The sequence below is a fragment of the Panthera pardus genome, unplaced genomic scaffold, assembly GCF_024362965.1.
Source record: "Panthera pardus isolate Hobbes unplaced genomic scaffold, ASM2436296v1 HiC_scaffold_25, whole genome shotgun sequence".
Classification (NCBI taxonomy): Eukaryota; Metazoa; Chordata; class Mammalia; order Carnivora; family Felidae; genus Panthera; species Panthera pardus.
In genome coordinates this window covers 10,221,172-10,241,056 of record NW_026526821.1, presented here as the reverse complement: position 1 = coordinate 10,241,056, position 19,885 = coordinate 10,221,172, and the positions used below count along the sequence as shown (strand labels likewise).

Sequence of the window (19,885 nt, the reverse complement as noted above, 5' to 3'; positions counted from 1 at the left end):
CTGGGTATATATTAAGTGTACAGTGAGGGTAAAGCTTTTTATTTGTTTCTTGTGTGATTTTCCCATTATGCCCATGAGGGCCTGGTCTTTGATGGTTTCCTTCACCGTGGGTTTCTTGGAGCCTTGAATAGTTCCTGGCACGTATATGTATTCTATAAATATTTGTAGAGTTAATTAATTACTTTTGTCTTCTGGTTCAAATTTTGAATTGAAAAGAACCTTTCCTTACTTCCCTAAGAAGAGATCTTTTAAGGGTTCATCCAAAAAATATAACTAAAGCCACCTCCTGGCTGGCTCAGTAGGTAGATTGTGTGACTCTTGATCTCAGGGTTGTAAGTTCAAGCCCTACTCTGGGTGTAGAGATTACTTAAAAAAATAAAATCCTTAAAAAATAATGAATGTACCTTGACGTAGAAGTGTTGGGTTGTAGGGACCCCGCACCTTCAACTTTAGGTGTCTTACATTCTCCAAAGGGTTGTATAATACCCCCCACCAAATAAGAGTTTATAAGGGCCCCCCTGTTCGTACTTCTTCTAGAAGATGGCATAGACTTTTAAATGCTTGGCCATGCTTCCTCTTTAAAGGGGAGAATGAAAATGAAGCTGTTCAGCTTACACAATACCATGCGTAAACCTTTACACATTTTTATTTTTGGCCTTGTTGGACACTGACATTTAAGTTATCACCCTACACCTCAGTGCAAATGTCCTCTCCTGGGAGGCCTTTCCCGAATCTCTGTATAGGTCTGGAGTCACTCTCTGTCCTATCTCTGTTTATTTCCTTCACAGAACATTGAAATCTGAAAGCATCTTTGTTTTTTTAAGAGTTTATTTGTGGGCCCAATCGGTTGAGTGTCGACTTTGGCTCAGGTCATGATCTCACGGTTTGTGGGTTCGAGCCCTGCGGCGGGCTCTGTGCTGATGGCTCAGAGCCTGGAGCTGCTTCAGATCCTGTGTCTCCCTCTCCCTCTGCCCCTCCCCCACTCGCACTCTATCTCTCTCAAAAATAAATTTAAAAAACCATTAAAAATTAAAAAAAAAAAGATTTTACTTTTAAGTAATCTCTACCCCCAAGGTGGGGCCCCAAGATCATCAAGAGTCACACGCTCTACCAACTGGGCCACCCAGGCACCCCTGAAGGCATCTTCTTGACCGTATTTCTTTATCGCTTTCTCCCCACAGGTCCATGAAAGCTCTTGTCTGCCTTGTTTACCACTGTAAACCTGGCACAAGGTAGGAATATAAGAAATAGTTATAGAAAGGGGCGCCTGGGTGGCTCAGTCGGTTGAGCGTCGGACTTCGGCTCAGGTCATGATCTCGCGGTCCGTGAGTTCGAGCCCCATGTCGGGCTCTGTGCTGACAGCTCAGAGCCTGGAGCCTGCTTCGGATTCTGTGTCTCCCTCTCTCTCTGCCCCTCCCCCGTTCATGCTCTGTCTCTCTCTGTCTCAAAAATAAATAAACATTAAAAAAAAAAAAGAAAGTTATAGAAGAAATGAAAGAGTGTACGGCCTTTCCGAAACGCTGAAGCCAATTTCTTTATTTTTAAATTTTTTATTGAATTTCTTGTTTATTTTCGAGAGACAGAGAGCGAGTGGGGGAGGGGCAGAGGGGCAGGGGGACAGAGGATCCAAAGTGGGCCCTGCACTGAGAGCAGTGAGCCCAACGTGGGGCTTAAACTCACGAATCGTGAGATCCTGACCTGAGCTGAACTCAGACGCTCAACCAACTGAGCCACCCAGGGGCTCCTAAAGCCCATTTACGCACTCATTGGATATCAGACCTATTATTATTTTTTGTAATCTTGACAGTAATGGGCAGGTGTTCCTATCGGACAATCTCTCCCCTTTATTTTGCCCACATCCCCCCCCCCCCTTTTTTTTTTACAGTCTTGAAGTCTTTCGTTGTTTTTACATTTATCACGCCACGAATTCATAGGGAATGGGTTCCAACAGCTCAGGCTCCTTTCCATTGGTTCTCACAAAGTGTGCTTCTCTGGGTGGGGCAGGCTGGCAGTTCGGTTGAACCCAAGTACCTTTCTCCGTGGCTTCCTTCTTTTTCTGACCATTTTCCTTCACACGCTTCAGGAAGCTATCCCGGCTCTTGGAGTGCTTAATGTGCTCGACACGTACATTAGTTCTCTTAGCAAGAATCTTGCCCTTCACGTGTCTGTTTCCAACAATGCCAACAGCATGCTGGGTAACACTGTAGACTCTTCCGGTTTTGCCACGGTGACATTTGTGGGGCGTTCTTTTTGGAACAGCGCCCATTCCCTTGATGTCCACAATATCACCTTTCTTGTAGATTCGCATGTATGTTGCCAAAGGAACAACTCCATGTTTTCTAAAAGGCCCAGAGAACATATAGCGAGTACCTCCCCTCTTTCCCTTTTGTTGGTCGTTTTGGCGAATTACTGGAAGATGGTGGTTCCGGCCGCAAGGCTATTTATTCATTTTTGAGAGAGAGCACAAGCGGGCAAGAAACAGAGAGAGAGAGAGAGAGAGAGAGAGAGACGCACACAGAATCCAAAACGGGCTCCAGGCTCTGAGCTGTCAGCGCAGAAGCCAATGCTGGGCTGGAACCCAACAACCCACAGATCATGACCTGAGCTGAAGTTGAGGCGTAACCAAGGCAGCCACCCAAGCGCTCCTGCCCTTATCCTTTTAAAATTGCAGGTTTTGGGGCGCCTGGGTGGCTCAGTCGGTTTAAGCGTCCGACTTCGGCTCAGGTCACGATCTCACGGTCCGTGGGTTCGAGTCCCGCGTCGGGCTCTGTGCTGACAGCTCAGAGCCTGGAGCCTGTTTCGGATTCTGTGTCTCCCTCTTTCCCTGACCCTCCCCTGTTCATGCTCTCTCTGTCTCAAAAATAAATAAATGTTTAAAAAAATAAATAAATAAAATTGCAGGTTTTGTAATTCATTCAACAAGTGTTTACCGATGGCTTGTGATGTGCCATCGACTGTGCGAGGAAACTGCTCAGGGGAAGAAGAGAGAATTCCAGGTCTGCAGTTTTGCTGGAAGTGGGCTGGGATGACTGGGGCAGAACAAAACGTGAAATCTGGCTTAAAAGAAAGAAAATTTTCTTCTAGTAGGGTAGTTGTGGTGGTAAAGATCAGAGCCAACATTTGTAGGATGTCTACTGTGTGCTAGGCACTGAACTAGTTGCCTTACATGATATATATATTTTAAAGTTTATTTATTTTGAAAGAGAGGGAGGACCCATGTGAGTGGGGAGGGGCGGAGAGAGAGAATCCCAAGCAGGCTCCGAGCTGTCGGCGCACAGCCCTACGTGGGGCTCGATTTCAGGAAACAGGAGATCCTGACCTGAGCTAAAATCAAGAGACGCTTAACCAACTGAGCCACCCAGGTGCTCCGAGTTATATATTTAATGATCAGAAAAAAAAACATATGAAATAGTTACTATCAGAGTGCAGTCACCTCTAGGTGCAATTAGCCTCCCTGAATCCTGTATGTGTGTGTGGGGAGAAAAGAGGAAAAAGAAGAATTATTTGAATTATATGAGCGATCATGTGCATTATTCCAGGGCAGAGCTTTGGTGGCCCCTCCCTCCTATCCTATGATAATAGAAAGGATGTTCAAGGTTAATTTTTTATCATATTTATTTTTCTTATTACACTGGCTTTTAGAACTCTTTTGAAAACGAAGGCTTAGAGGGGCTAAATGTCTTCTATACCAAAGCTATGTATCTGGAAAAGTAGATTAACCGTGATTGGGACCCAGACTCTGATTTGAATATCTCTCTTAAATTTAATATGTTACCATGTTTTATTTCCTTGACACAGGTGCATGCTATGAGCACTTTGCTGTATCATTTATTATCTTTTATATGGATCGTTTCCTCAAAGAACACAGAGGTAAGCAAACTCTAGGAGAGGCGCTGAAGATTGCAGTGAAGTCTTTCACCGGAGGGCCTTTTAAATTCCAATAGATGGTAGACTGACTTAGATGTGTGGGATGTTCTGTTTGGAGACAGGGGAAAGAAATCTGGAAATTTATTCCAAACTCAAGATTCTGCAACTATCTTGCTGTGACACAAACTTTCTTGATCATGGAAATCACTTGCTAAAAAACAAGCACAAAAAATAAACACGCAATCAAACAAAAAATACGGTGCACATAGTAGGTACTCAGTAAATATTTGCTGAAGAAATGATTGAAATAAAAGAATTCCAATTTGGAAAAACAAAATGTAGGATCTGATTTTTGCTAACAACTCCCCAAACCATGTGTGTTTCTGTCTTTATGTATGTATACACACACGTCCACCCCTACGCTTTTTTTTTTTTTTTAATTTGAGAGAGAGAGAGAGAGAGAGAGAGAGAGAGAGAGAATCCTAACCAGGCTCCACACTCAGCATGGAGCTCGACGCAGGGCTTGAACCCATGACCCTGGGATCATGACCTGAACTGAAATCAAGAGTCAGACGCTCAACCAACTGAGCCACCCACGTGCCCCATCCCTACAATTTTTAGTGTATGTTTGTATAATCATAGGTAAAATATTTAAAGGTGTTTAAACAAACTATTTAAAATAGTCCTCTTTGGGGGCACCTGGGTGGCTCAGTCAATTCAGCGTCCGACTCTTGGTTTTGGCTCAGGTCATGATCTGTCAGTTTACAGGATCAAGCCCTGGGTTAACTCTACACTGACAGTGTGGAGCCTGCTTGGGATTCTCTCACTGTCTCTATCTGCCCCTCCCCTCTCTCTCGAAAATAAATAAACATGTTTTAAAAAAAGAAGAAAAGTAGTCCTCTTGGGGGAGAAACTATTTTTGCTTTTAAAGTCCTTGGATTTTAATAATTTAACAATAAAAGTCAATGGTTTTAAGAGTCTCACGCTCTACCGACTGAGCTAGCCGGGCAGTTAAAAGTCAATGGTTTTAATAGTCAACTGCCACAATTTACTATTACTAATAATGGTTAATAGTGTGGTACTTTCAATGATGGAGTAAATGGGATAATTTTAATCATTTGAAAAAAGAAATGTTGGGAAAGTGATGTTCTTTTTTCTACAGCTGTGAGCCAACTAATTTTCTTTTTAAAAAAATACACTTGAGGGGCGCCTGGGTGGCTCAGTCGGTTGGGCATCTGACTTTGGCTCAGGTCATGATCTCGCGGTCCGTGAGTTCAAGCCCCGCACCAGGCTCTGTGCTGACAGCTCAGAGCCCGGAGCCTGTTTCAGATTCTGTGTCTCCCTCTCTCTCTGACCCTCCCCCGTTCATGCTGTCTCTCCCTGTCTCAAAAATAAATAAACGTTAAAAAAAAAATTAAAAAAAAAATATACACTTGAGAAGTACTCATCAAATGCCTGCCTTATATACGCCCAGTGTCAGTCATTCTTGGAATACACAGAAGCCCATTTCTGCCCCGGAGACACGATCTGGCCAAAGACGTGTGCTACTCCTGGGTGAAAACCTAACAATATGCCATTGAAATCACCCTCAAGACGGCAGAAAGGAAGTCTGGATTACTGCCAGGGAGGGATGGCGGGGGGAAAGGCATCCAGGTGGTGGGTAGGGAGAAACCCGGGAGGGATCAGTGAGAGAGACAGGGATTTAAAAAGGCTTAGTCTAACAATCCAATAGAAAAATGAGCAGAGTTTCTCTCCAAGAAAGGGAAATTCAAGTAACCCTTAGACACAGGAAGACCCCAGCCTCACCGCAGCGCGAGAAGGACAAATAGAAACCACCGTGTTGGAACGTTTCCCGTGTCTTCAGCGGGCAGAGGAGGGACCAGGGTTGACGCGTCCCATGAGCCTGAGACTCTGGGAAGCGGGCACACCTCCCATGCAGCCAGCTGCACTGTCAACTGGTAAGGTCTCCTGGGAGGATGACTTGGCAGTGAAACCCAAATTAAACAGGCACATGCCCTCCGACCAAGAAATTCCTATCCTGCGGTTATTCTCTAGTTTACTTGCACATGGTCAACATGACCTATGCATGAAGCTAGTCATTAAGGCATTCCTGGGAGAGCAAAGATTGGGGGAAGAAAAGCAAACTAAATGTCCATTACAGGGGACTGTTTCCATCAATTACAGTCGAGCCATGCAACGGGATAATTTGTAGCCACTGGAAAAAGAAGTCTAACGTATTGAATGTGCCAGGCGTTGTTCTAAGTCTTATGCGCTTAACTCATTGAATCTTCTCAACAACCCTCTAGAGTAGGAATTTTATTTTTTCTAAGTTTTTATTTAAATTTCAGTTAGTTAACACATATAACATAGGTAGGAGCGCCTGGGTGGCTCAGTGGGTTGGGCGTCCGACTTTGGCTCGGGTCATGATCTCACAGTTCGTGGGTTCGAGCCCCGCGTCGGGCTCTGTGCCGTCTGCCCAGAGCCTGGAGCCTGCTTCGGATTCTGTGTCTCCCTCTCTCTCTGCCCCTCCCCTGCTCGGGCTCTGTCTCTTTCTCTCTCTCAAAGATAAATAAACATTTATTAAGAAAAAAAACCCCATATGTTATAGTAACCCATAACATAGGTATGTTAGTACTGTCACTCCCACTCACAGATGAGGAAACTGAGGCACAGAGAAGTTTAGTAACTTGCCCAATGTAACACAGCTAAGACATAACAAAAAAAAAATCAAGGTATAGTATAGTCTGTAGAGCATGTTCACATTTGTGCGGAAAAGAGAGTAAAAAACAGTATGCACATGTATGCGTGGATATCTAATCTAGTCTGTTTGTCTATACTTGGATGCACATTTATGCTTTTGTTTAGAACGTCTCTGGCAGGAGACAGGAGAATCTGAGAATCTGCTAACTGTGGCTGCTTCTGGGGATGGAAACTCAGTTTCTGGAAGACAGAGTAAGGAGCCCGGTTTACTTTATACTGTATGGAATTTTGTATCTGCTGAGGCTTTGTACCATGTATTGGCAGGACCTACTGGGCAACTGCAAATCTTTAGTTAGAAAAAACCTTTAGGGGCTCCTGGGCAGCTTAGTCGGTTAAGCATCTGACTCTTGATTTCTGCTCAAGTCACGATCTCACGGTCTGTGGGACTGAACCCCTTGTGGGGTTCTCTCTCTGCCCCTCCCCCGTATGCATACTCTCTCTTTCCTCCCTCTCAAATATTTAAAAATTTTTTTTTATTTTTTTTTTAAATTTTTTTAACGTTTTATTTATTTTTGAGACAGAGAGAGACAGAGCATGAACGGGGCAGGGGCAGAGAGAGAGGGAGACACAGAATCGGAAGCAGGCTCCAGGCTCCGAGCCATCAGCCCAGAGCCCTACGCGGGGCTCGAACTCACGGACCGCGAGATCGTGACCTGAGCCAAAGTCGGACGCTTAACTGACTGAGCCACCCAGGCGCCCCTCAAATATTTAAAAATTTTTAAAAATTAAAAAAAAATCTTTTTTACGTAAAACCTTTTTTTAATGTTTATTTATTTTTTAGAGACAGAGAGAGAGCGAGCGAGTGCGCACGAGCAAGTGGGGAAGGGGCAGAGAGAGAGGGAGACACAGAATCCGAAGCAGGCTCCAGGCTCTGAGCTGTCAGCACAGAGCCTGACGTCGGGCTTGAACCCACAAACCGTGAGATCGTGACCCGAGTCAAAGTCGGACGCTCAACCGACTGAGCCACCCAGGCGCCCTTAAGGAGATCTTTTTTTTTTTCTTCCATTTTTATTTTTGGTAAAAAAAAAAAACATTTTTTTAATGGAAGGGGAAGGAGCTGAACGTCCTTCTTCCAGGTTCTCTCTCAAGTTGTCTGTCCAGTGTGGTAACTTAGCAACACGTGCCATGGCAGCACTTGAAATGTGGCTGGTCTGGATCAAGATATGCCGTGCATGTAAAGCATCCGTCAGATTTCAAAGAAGTATGAATAAAGAAAAGAATGTAAGGGGCGCCTGGGTGGCTCAGTCGGTTAAGCCGCCGACTTCGGCTCAGGTCATGATCTCGCGGTTCGTGAGTTCAAGCCCTGCTTCGGGCTCTGTGCTGACAGCTCAGAGCCTGGAGCCTGTTTCAGATTCTGTGTCTCCCTCTCTCTCTGACCCTCCCCAGTTCATGCTCTGTCTCTCCCTGTCTCAAAAATAAATAAAACGTTAAAAAAAAAAAAAGAATGTAAAATATCAAATTAACAATTGTTTGTATTGGAGGCGCCTGGGTGGCTCAGTCAGTTAAGCGTCCAACTTCAACTCAGGTCATGATCTCACGGTCTGTGGGTTCGAGCCCTTCATCAGGCTCTGTGCTGACCGCTCAGATTCTGTGTGTTTCTCTTTCTCTGCCCCTCCCCTGCTTGTGCTCTGTCTCTCAAAAATAAATAGACATTACAAAATTCTTTAATTTTTTGTATTGGTCACAGGCTAAGACGACATTTTAGCTATATCGGGTTAAATAAAATATATTACTAAAATTAACCTCACCTGTTTCTTTTTACCTATTTAAAAGAGACCCGTTTCTTTTTACCTATAGAAAGTTTAAAATTACACATGTGGTTCACATTATATTTCTCCTGGACGACATGGGTCTGAAGGTCTCTTAAGGTCTACTGATAACACAAAGGATGTCGTGATTTACATTTGAAAAGGGCTTGCCTAAAGACTATCTGCACAAGTCTTCTTTGCAAAACTCCGGCGAGATAGGAATTATTATTACTGTTCCCCGGTTACAGAGGAGGAAGCAAGCGCTCATTCAGAGCCTTTTATGCGTTCTTTCGAGTTATACTTGAAATGCACGCCGAGCATTTGGGAAGGACGTGGACATTTGCAGTATGAAATGCAGGGGGACCTATTCCCTTTAGTTTCTTTGTATCAGCTTCAGATAAAATAACTCTGGTGAGCGGCGACGCATGATAGAAACGATGCTTAATAAATTACACGTGTCCTGTTTCGTACTAGTTCGTCACGTGGCACTTTGTCCATTTTTCCCATCAAGGTCTTCTTTTTCTTTTTTAATGTTTATTTACTTTTGAGAGAGAGAGTGAGAGAGACGGAGAGAGACAGAGACAGAGTGTGAGTGGGGGAGGGACAGAGAGAGAGGGAGACACAGAATACGGAGCAGACTCCATCCAGGCTCTGAGCTGTCAGCACGGAGCCCCATGCGGGGCTTGAACTCAAGCCCCGCAAGACCACGACCTGAGCCGAAGTCAGACGCTTAGCTTAGCCGGCTGAGCCACCCGGGCGCCCCAAGGTCTTTTCTCTAACATCGCAGTAAAAGACCCAGGGCTTCAAACCGATGGTCATTTCAGGGCAGGGTGGGGGCACTGAAGAACAAGGTTTCACAAAAGCCGTTGGGTGGAAAGTTTCTATTTGTTTGCTGCCCTTTTCGGACCAACCAGCTAAGCTCACGTTGGTCACCTTTTCTCACAAACCTGTTCGGGCTTGATTTTCACGGTTTGCTACAGAGAGGCAATGCTTGAGTTGGCTCACGGTGGTTTCCTTTTGATTTGTCTTTTTTTTTGTAACGAGTCTTTTATTTATTTGTTTATTTCAAGAGACAGAGACAGCATGAGTGGGGGAGGGGAAGAGAGAGGGAGAGAGAGAGAGAGAGAGAGTCAGTCCCAAGCGGGCTCCATGCTGCCAGTGCAGATCCCGACTCGGGGCTTGAACCCGTGAGACCATGAGATCATGACCTGAGCCAAACCATTGGTGAACGGCAGCAGGAAGAAGGATGTCGAATATGGAAAAAATTCAGCCATGGAGAAGTTGATTGTCACGGCTGGAGCTGTGCGACAGTGAAATCTGAGTTGGGAATACATCCCCCAAGTCAGAATATTCAGGGAGCGGATGATTTTGGAAAGGACTCAAATGGTTACAATCCCAGTTAGCTGACATTCACAATGGAGTTAGATTTTTGTGCCCAGGATCAAAGTCGGCACTCAGGGTAACAGTTGCATATATCGTGTCATTATTTTATATGTCACGAGAGAAGAGAAAAAAGGCTTTCAATGAAACTATGACACGCTATTGATTACAGAGGTGTCCTCATTTCAGAGTTGTTAAAAAGTGGGCAAAAAGGTTTGAATTGTGGGGCGCCTGGGTGGCCGCGTTGGTTGCACATCAAACTCTTGATTTCGGCTCGGGTCATGATTTCATGGTCGTGAGATCAAGTCCCACGTGGAACTCCAGGCTGAAAGCACAGAGCCTGCTTGGGATTGTCTCTCTCCACCTCTCTCTGCCCCTCCAGGGTCACGTCAGGGCATCATGTGCACTGTAACTTTATTCTCTGTCTTGATTCTTCCCAGCTCCTGCGGTTGGATTTTTCTGGAAGTTAAATGCTCATGTGATGCAAGTGTTTACCCTGTGCCGGGAACTCTATTAAATACCTTCCGTGCTGATTAAATCATTTGATGCTCCCATATGCCTGTGTGTGGTGGCTCTCAGAACCCTCAGTTTACACGTGACAAACTGAAGCACAGAGAGGTTGAGCACAAACCAAAAGTTGCACAGTAGAGGATTCAAGAGTAGGTAGGACAGGCCAAACGCTTGATGCTCCATTTAAGGAAGATAGCATCCTGGGTGCCTGGGAGGCTCAGTCAGTTAAGCATCTGACTTTGGCTCAGTCCACGATCTCACGGTTCGTGAGCTGGAGCCCCACGCTGGGCTCTGTTGTCAGTGTAGAGCCCACAGCAGATCTTCTGTGCCCCCACCCCACCCCTCCCCCGCTCACGTGTGTTCTTTCCCTCTCTCAAAAATAAATAAACATTTTAAAAAATTAAAAAAAAAAAAGGAAGGTGGTTTCTAGCGGCAATGCCACGTAATCAAAGTCCAAAAGGCAAAACGTCAGAAAAAATATCCTCTGTATAGTCCTTCACAAACAGCTGGAAAATTGTGGCAAATTTTAGAAAAGGGACAATGACACTGAAGATGTCTTCAGCTAAACAAGCCTGAATGGCCAACTTTCACCAGCCTGGGGGAAACACATTTTTCTTTCTTTATGCAGTAATTCCTTGATTGAATTTCGGAAGGTCATGAATATATCAAGGGTCTGCTTGCTCAATAGTTGTAAGAGAGATAACAAGATGATTTGCAAATAACACATTGAGATTCTAAGATAACAGTCCCAAGATTAACGTACAAATTATATGAAAGATATCCAGGAAAGAATTTGTAGCTGGTACCTGGGTGATACGGTGATGTTTGCTGGCTCAGCAGAAATGAATTAGAGGCAATTTTAAGCTTTTTGGGGAACTCTGGGTGTCGTTTAAACCTATAGTCACGGTAAAAAGAATACTAAAAGCAATCTCCCCTTTGCATTCTCAAGAAAGAATCATAAAAATAGCTAAGAATTACTTATACAGCTCTTTATTTTCCCTTGACAGATGATTATTTTTTCCTAAGCTACAACTTGAATCTATTTTTACTGATTGAGTGTATTCATGTTTAAAACCTAAAGAAACATGACTATGAAGAGTATGTGGTTTGCCAGCCGCTGCTAAGTTCTTTACAAATATTAGCTCCCTCACTCCTCCCAATAACCCAGGAGACGTGGTCAGGTACAGTTTATGTCTGTTTCATGGACGGGGAGACTTAGGCTCAGAGAAGCTATGCAACTTTCCCAAAGTCACACAGCTAATAACTGATAAAGCTGGAATTTGAACCCAAATCGATATGGCTTAGAGGATCTTTAAAAATTTTTTATTTATTTTACTTTTATTTTTTCTTGAGACAGAGAACATGCAAACGGGGGAGAGGAGCAGAGGGAAAGAGAGAGAATCTTAAGTAGGCTGCATATTTAGCGTGGAGCCCGATGTGGGGCTCGATCCCATGACCCTGGGATCATGACCTGAGCTGAAATCAGGGGTCGGTTGCTCAACGGACTGAGACACCCAGGCACCCTGACCTTTGTTTTTTGTTTACTTTTTAACAAGTTTTCCTACATTGTCTGCCTGGAAGCCACACAAACCATCTCTCCATTTGCTTTGAAAACAGTCCAAAAAATTATGGAAAATTTGAAAATTAGGAAATTGGTTCCTGCTATGGACTGAACTGTGGCCACCAGTGCAGAAGTCAGTTAGGTGAATGCCTCAAGACTGCTCTGCCATAAGATGCCTTAAAGTTTAAATGAGCCAGGAGAGGGAGACACTATGAATATCCCCGCATCAGGATGTTTTCAACAAGTACCAATGGATGGTCTAAATTTGGCTCAAATAATAGGGCCATGTTTTACTTCACTTAACAAGAATCTGCTCGAGGACTGGTTCAGGAGATCACCTGTACCATCTAGAAACCAGTCCTCTCCAGCCTTCTAGCCTATCACCTGCCCTATTGGCTTAGTCCCTGTGCATGTGTCCTCACGATCACAGGATAGCTGCTGCCGCCCCAGCACTTCCTCCCACTATCGGGTCAAAGGCAGGACAGGAGGCCTCTATCCTTGAGCACCCATCTTTACAGAGGAGGAAAACCTTTCTGTAAAGCCCCCTAGCAGGTTTCCCCTTTTATCTCTGCGGCCAGAACTAGGTTACGTGGCCACTTCTAGAACTATCTCTGGCAGAAGGGCTCGATGGATGGGTGGAAACGTAGTGGGAGCATCCTTTCCTTGAATATCCCCCTCCAGGTGCCTGAATTAAATTTCTCTATCTGCTAGCGAGGAAAGAAAGGGGAAGCAGCAGGTGGGCACGCGACAACTTCAGCCACAGTATCGTTCCAGGAAAACCGCTGGACGGTGGCAATTCACTTCAGAAGTCCCCAGACTCTCTGCTGCATTGTCCCATGTCTTCGTATTTCACTCTTGACAATTACCTTCCTGCCGCCAGTGAGATAAGGTGAGGCTCTAACCTGCAAGGCAGGACCCCTCCATTACAAAAATATGCCCGGGAATGAAAACACCCAATTACAGAGAGTCAAATTTGTGAGACCAGCAGGGTATATTTTAACTAGTAACTCAATTGAGGTTACCGAAGATGGAAAGAGATAAGTTTAAAGAGCCTTAAGCTTGACAAAGAAAAGGGCATGGAATCAATTTGTATGTAAATCGCTCCCGGTCAGAAGTTTCCAGAAGGTGAGAGCTGCACAGAACACATTTTCTTCTGGGTTAAAATGCTTCCCAAGACCGTCCTGCCTGTTTAAAAGTAGCTGAACACTGATGTCAGGAGTTTAGAGTTTGATTTTTAGTTTTTTTAAATGTTTATGAGAGAGAGACAGAGTGTGAGTGGGGGAGGGGGAGGAGAGAGAGAGAGAGAGAGAGAGAGAGAGAGAGAGAGAGAGAGAGAGAGGATCCAAAGCAGGCTCCAGGCCCTGAGCGGTCAGCACAGAGCCCGATGCTTGAACTCAAGAACCTCAAGATCCTGGCCTGAGCCGAGCCAGCGCCCCAGTTTAGAGTTTACTTGTGGAACAAGAGAAGCGTCGTCTTTCTGGCTGGGCTACAGGGAATGAAGAGAAAAGCACGCGGGGCACTTTCCGTCATTACTAGTTCTCTTTCCACGGTGGACCGTGGTTCCACACCGTGTACCGCCATCCGCGGGCAGAAGTGATGTGAGAGGGCAAAGCACTGAACGGGTGATGCGAGCACCTAGTTTGTGGCTTGAGGTGACCCTTCCCTAGAGACAAGACACGTACTTCATTGCAGAGAAGAGCGAATGGTAATGAAATCGATGGTCGCGACTGTGAGAGCCAGAGCGAACGGTTCCGGAACACCTGCTAGAAGCCGGGCATTGTGCAAAGTGCTTCGGTGCGTGAAAGTGGCATCCCAACCTGGGTGCCACGAACACAGCCACCCGATGAGGGGGGGTCCCTTCGTTGGGCCCATGTGACAGGTGAGGAAATTGAAGTTTAGCACGGGTAAGGAAATCCTAGGAGTCGGAACACTTCAGCCTCAGTTCTGGCCCTACTACCAAAAAGCTATAAAACTGTAGGGGGTTGAACTGTGGTCCCCAGAAGACAGGTCCAAGTCCTAACCCCTGTGAGTGTGACCTTTTATCCCTTGGAAGAAGGATTTGGGCACCAATGGTAAGGTTGAGGATCTCTAGGTGAGATGATCCTGGCTTCTCTGGATGGGCCCTAAGTCGAACGACAGAGGCCCTTTAGAGAAGACAGGGGCTCCTGGCTGACTCAGTTGGTAGATCTTGTGCTCTTGAACTCAGGGTCGTGAGTTTGAGCCTCCTGCTGGGTGTAGAGATCACTTAAAAACAAAATCTTAAAAAAAAAAGAGAGAGAGAGAGAGCGAAGGCAGAGATACAGAGACAAAGTCCACGTGAAAATGGACACGTTGGTCGGAGGGATGTGCTGGGAGCTGGAAGGATCAGGAAGGATTCTCCCCCAGAGACTTTGGAGGGAGCATCGCCCCACCTCCACCCTGATTTAGGACTTCTGTTCCCCACAACCGTGAGAAAATAAACTGCGGCTGCTTTAAACCATCCAGTTTGAGGTCATTTGTGCGGCGCCCGAGGGAACCGACACAATATGACCACAGGCCGAGGCTCGGGGCTCTGGTTTCCTCCTGCCCAACGTGAGAGCGGTCGGGACCAGTGGTTCTGGGCGTGAGACCCGGACTGGGACCAGTGTCGGGGAGGGGCATGTAACATAGGTTCTCAACGGGGGAGGGGGGGGCATGCAAACCAGAGGTTCTCAATGGGGGGGTTTGGGGGGAGGGGCATGCAAACCAGAGGTTCTCAATGGGGGGGGTACGGGGGGAGGGGCATGCAAACTAGAGGTTCTCAAGGGGGGGCAAGGGGGAGGGGCATGCAAACTAGAGGTTCTCGGGGGGGGGCAAGGGGGAGGGGCATGCAAACCAGAGGTTCTCAATGGGAGGGTTTGGGGGGAGGGGCATGCAAACCAGAGGTTCTCAATGGGGGGGGGTACAGGGGGAGGGGCATGCAAACTAGAGGTTCTCAAGGGGGGGCAAGGGGGAGGGGCATGCAAACCAGAGGTTCTCAATGGGGGGGTATGGGGGGAGGGGCATGCAAACTAGAGGTTCTCAAGGGGGGGGGCAAGGGCGAGGGGCATGCAAACCAGAGGTTCTCAAAGGGGGGGGGGGGTAGTTCTACCCCCCAGGGAACACCGGCAATGGCGGCAGGTTTGGTTTCCCCAGTTGTGTGAAAAGGGAGGAGGGATCACCATTGGCACTTGGTGGGCAGAGGCCAGGGGTGCTGCTGAACCACAGGACATCCCACAACAGAGAGTCTCGCGACCCCAAATGCCCGCAGTGCTGAGACGGGGACACCCCGATGTATATACCAGGCTAACGTGCTTTCTTACAAGCAACGTCTTAACTGAATGTTCACAGCTGCCTTCTGAAGGCGGGTTTTATTGGTAGTATTTTTCGTATTTCAAGATGAGTAAACTGAGGCTAAGAGAAGGGAAGGGATTTAACCCAAGGCCGCAGAGCAAGGAGGTGGTAGGTGGAGCTGGTATTTTTGCTTTGAGATTTTTGCTTTGGTCTTTAAAAAGTACATCTAGTTCTGTTTATTCAGTTTATCCTGAAATTGTCTTTTCCCCCCATTTTTGGTATTACAATACCGATTTTAAAAAATATTTTTTCTTTTTATTTATTTATAATATTTATTTATTCCTGAAAGAGAGACAGAGAGTATGTGTGTGAGCAGTGAAGGGGCAGAGAGAGAGAGGAGACAGAGGATATGAAGTGGGTTCTGCACTGACAGCAGAGAGCCTGATGTGGGGCTTGAACTCACGAGCTGTGAGATCATGACCTGAGCCGATGTCGGCCACTCAGGTGGCCACTGAGCCACTCAGGCTCTTTTTTTTTTTTTTTTTTTTTTTTAGGTTTATTTGTTTGAGAGAGAGAGAGCACAGCCACGCAAGAGAGGGAGGGGCAGGGAGAGGGAGAGAGGGAATCCCAAGCAGGTGCTGCACTGGGAGCGCAGAGCCCGACGCGGGGCTCGAACCCACGAACTGTGAGATCATGACCTGAGCTGAAGTTGGATGCTTAGCCCACTGAGCCACCCAGGGGCCATTTTTAAGTGGAATGATGATGTTGGTAGATGCTACTCTTTTGATTTAATGTCCCTTCGGTTTGTACAATAAACAGAAAGTCTATATCTTACAAAAAACATTTTTGGGGGGAAATTCTAATGATCTGAGACATCCTGCGGTTCTGGGGGAACCACCCGAAGAGGTCGTCTGTCCAGCTTCTTCAGGTTCTAACACAGAAAACGTGTTTCTGCCCCGTTGAGTCTCCACAAAATTCTTTACGACACTAGGAACTCTACCTGTAAGCATTTACCAGACATCAACTAGTGACCTGGACAGGATAGCGTCTATTTTGACCATCACCGACTTTATGAGAAATAAACATGGCTTGTTTGGTACCAGATATCAAGAAAAGCACTGCTCAGATTTTGCCTTTGGCTCATCCCAAAGTCAATTTTGTTTTCTCCTTTACCCGTCTGTTCGTTCACTCATTCAGCCATTCATTCAGTAGCGACGACTTTTGGAACTCGTGTTTATGTGCCTGACCTTGTGTTAGGGGTGCAGACCCTGCCGTTGTGGACTCTTCACTGAAATGCAGGAAGAGAAGATATAATCAGATCTTTTCAAAGTAATGAAATTAATTCAAACTGATTGTGCCTGGTCTTCTAAGCACTTTACACGTATTTACCCAGTTGAATCTCCTAATGACGTCTGGGGTAGGCGCTATGGTTGTTCCCCATTTCACAGATAGGAACCAAGGTACAAATGTAGTTATTTCCACGCCATAAAATGTGCAAATGCATCATTACTATTGTTGTTTTAAACAACTGACTATCTTTAATAGCGATTAAAAATGAGAAAACAACTGGGGCACCTGGGCAGCTCAGTCAGTGGAGCGTCTGACTTCAGCTCAGGTCATGATCTCCCAGTTGGTGAGTTCAAGCCCCACATGAGCCTTTGTGTGACAGCTTGGATGGAGCCTGCTTCGGATTGTCTGTCTCCCTCTCTTTCTGCCCCTCCCCCTGCTTGCGCTCGCACTCTCTCAAAAAATAAATAAACATTAAAGGAAAAGAAAAGAAAAGAAAAGAGAAGAAAAGAGAAGAACCCCCAAAAACAAAACAGAAAAAGAAAAGAAACTAAGGTACGATACCTTACGTATATTATTTAAGGTCCTGGTAGAAATAGTATTTAAAGCTGTTGTAATTGCACAATCCACGGTTATAGCCACTGTTCTAACCTACCTTTCTGTATAGAAGGAATTATAACACAAGATAATAATTAATACCTGCTTTCCTTTGTTCACCTCTTACTACTGCCAAGAACATGCTTTGTTACATCAAAGTCTCACGGCACCTTGATGCCAAGTTAGCATTTTCATGATTCCCATTTTGCAGATGAGAAGAGTAAGGTTTAGAGAAGTTACGTGATGGCTCTCGAACCACCCAGCTCTGTAGAGGCATGAGCTTTGCTGTCCGCGAGCTGGGCTTAAATCCTGGCCCTGTCACTCTCTGGCAGTGTGACCTTGGGCAAGTTATTTAAGCTTTCTGAGCCTCAGTTTCCACACCCTGCTACAAAAGAATTCCTACTTATAGCTCTGTTGAGAAGATTAGATTAGAACAGGCCAAGGCAGAGGCTCCTGGGTGGCTCAGTCGGTTGGGTATCTGACTTTGGCTCGGGTCACGGTCTGATAGTTCGTGGGTTCGAGCCCCGCGTCGGGCTCTGTGCTGACAGCTTCAGAGTCTGTCTCAGGCTCTCTCCGCCCCCCCCCCCCTCTTGTGCTCTGTCTCTAAAATAAATAAGCATTAAAGAAAAAAAAATTTTTTTTTTACATGGATGGGGAAAAAAATCAAAAGAAGAATAATATTTCCTAACACATGAAAATTACATGAAACCCTAGTTTCAGCGTCTAGAAATAGACTCTTACTGGCCCAGAGCCCACCCCCTCCTTTACACACCGCCTTCGCCTGCTTTCACGCTAACAGCAGATTACACAGTTGCCACAGAGACTGTAAGGCTTGCAAAACCCACGGTATTTACTCTCTGACCCTTCGCAGACAAAGTCTGCTGACCCCCGAATTAGATGACACCTATAAAGTCCATACTAGGTACTCAATAACTATTATTGTAAATTACAACAAAAAGTGATGTGGCAAGAGAAATTTCCTGTAGATCTGAAGTTGGTGTTTCAACTTACAGTGAAGTTTGGTAAGATTTGTCATCATTTGGAGAGAGAATGAGCAGTTATCCATTGAGTGACTCAAAAGCCCGAAGATACAGGGAATTAATGCTTATTTATTTATTTATTTATTTATTTATAAAAAAAAAATTTTTTTAAGTTTATTTATTTTTGAGACAGAGAGAGACAGAGCATGAACGGGGGAGGGTCAGAGAGAGAGGGAGACACAGAATCGGAAGCTGCCTCCAGGCTCCGAGCCGTCAGCCCAGAGCCCGACGCGGGGCTCGAACTCACGGACCGCGAGATCGTGACCTGGCTGAAGTCGGACGCTTAACCGACTGAGCCACCCAGACGCCCCAATGCTTATTTATTAAATAGAAATCCGTGTGGCCCCAGCTGTCAGCTCTTATCACATGCAAATATGTGCATTTTTACTCTTGTTGTAGGCATTTCTATAGCCTTTATATTTTTTAAAGACTATTTTCTTTTTTTTCTTTATTTGTATTATTGTTACTTTTTTAACTATGAAATTTATTGTCATTTGGTTTCCATACAACACCCAGTGCTCATCCCAACAGGTGCCCTCCTCAATAGCCATCACCCACCCTCCCTTCCCTCCCACCCAAGATTATTTTCTTAAAAAATTTTTTTTAATGTTTATTTATTTTTGAGAGAGAGACAGAGTGGGAGCAAGGGAGAGGCAGAGACAGAGAGGGAGACACAGAATCCGAAGCAGGCTTCATCCAGGCTCTGAGCTGTCAGCACAGAGCCTGACGCGGGGCTCGAACTCACGAACAGTGAGATCATGACCTGAGCCGAAGTTGGACGCTTAACCGACTGAGCCACTCAGGTGCCCCAAGACTGTATTTTGTTATGGTTTACCCCCAAATAAAAAGAAACCTCAATGTCCAACAATGAGGCAATAATTAAATAAGCTTGGGTACATTTAATATTCAGTAAAATCATACGCACCTTCTATAAATGAGCATGAAGACAACTTCTTAGCAATATAGGAAAGGGATTATCATATAATGATAACTGATAAAAATAGGATCTACATTTTGTAGAAACAGAAATATGTATATTTATATATGTATGAATGTTATGTATATATTATATAACATTAAAAGGAAATATCCACTCAAATGTAAATAGAAATTAAGAAGGACTCTGGGCGCCCGGGTGGCTCAGTTGAGCGTCCGACCTCGGCTCAAGTCATGATCTCACAGCTTGTGAGTTCGAGCCCCACGTCAGGCTCTGTGCTGACAGCTCAGAGTCTGGATCCTGCTTCAGATTCTGTGTCTCCCTCTCTCTCTCTCTGCCCCTCCCCTGCTGGCACTCTCTCTCTCTCTCAAAATAAATAAATATTAAAATAAAGAAAGACTATAAATAAAAAAAACAAAACCAGAATTGTTTTGTATACGGTAAGATTCAAAGGCTATGTTGTTAGTTTTCTATTCTAATTTTTTAAAGTTTTTATTTATTTTTTGTTTATTTAAGTAATATCTACCCCCAATGTGGCGCTCAAACTCATGACCTCAAGATCAAGAATCACATGCTCCCCCAGTGGAGCTAGCCAGGTGCCCCAGGTTTCTATTATAATTTTGAAAAATAGAAAATTACATCATTGTTGGTCCCCTATCTTAAGTCATTTTATTATTTAAAATGATAAATCTAGGGGCATCTGGGTGGCTCAGTCAGTGGAGCATGTGATTCTTTATCTCATGGTAGGTTTGAGCCCCATGTTGGGTATAGATATGACTCCAAAAAAAAAAATAATCAATAAAATCTTTAAAAAGATAAAATGATAAATCTATATATTTTACTCACAGAAAAATTTGTTAATTATTTCAGACAGCACAGTTTTAAATAGAAAGTTAAAATTATGCTC

The 19,885-nt window shown here is 45.0% G+C and overlaps 1 protein-coding gene across 1 annotated transcript; it reads right to left on the bottom strand.

The window, feature by feature from the left end:
- Positions 1–1,890: 1,890 nt before the first annotated feature.
- LOC109272205 (60S ribosomal protein L21-like) lies at positions 1,891–2,951 on the bottom strand. The gene is made up of 2 exons (XM_053890748.1): positions 2,931–2,951; positions 1,891–2,437 (listed from the first exon to the last, which is right to left on the bottom strand). The coding sequence occupies exons 1-2, from the start codon at positions 2,949–2,951 to the stop codon at positions 1,916–1,918; spliced, it is 543 nt and encodes a 180-aa protein (XP_053746723.1). The 3' UTR covers positions 1,891–1,915.
- Positions 2,952–19,885: the final 16,934 nt, after the last annotated feature.

Excerpts from the sequence above, each read along its gene's own strand:
- LOC109272205 (XM_053890748.1), bottom strand. The coding sequence starts at position 2,951 with ATGGCACATCACAAGCCATCG. Across the intron at positions 2,438-2,930 it reads TGGCACATCACAAGCCATCG|CCTTGCGGCCGGAACCACCA; the intron begins GTAAACACTTGT and ends ATGAATAAATAG.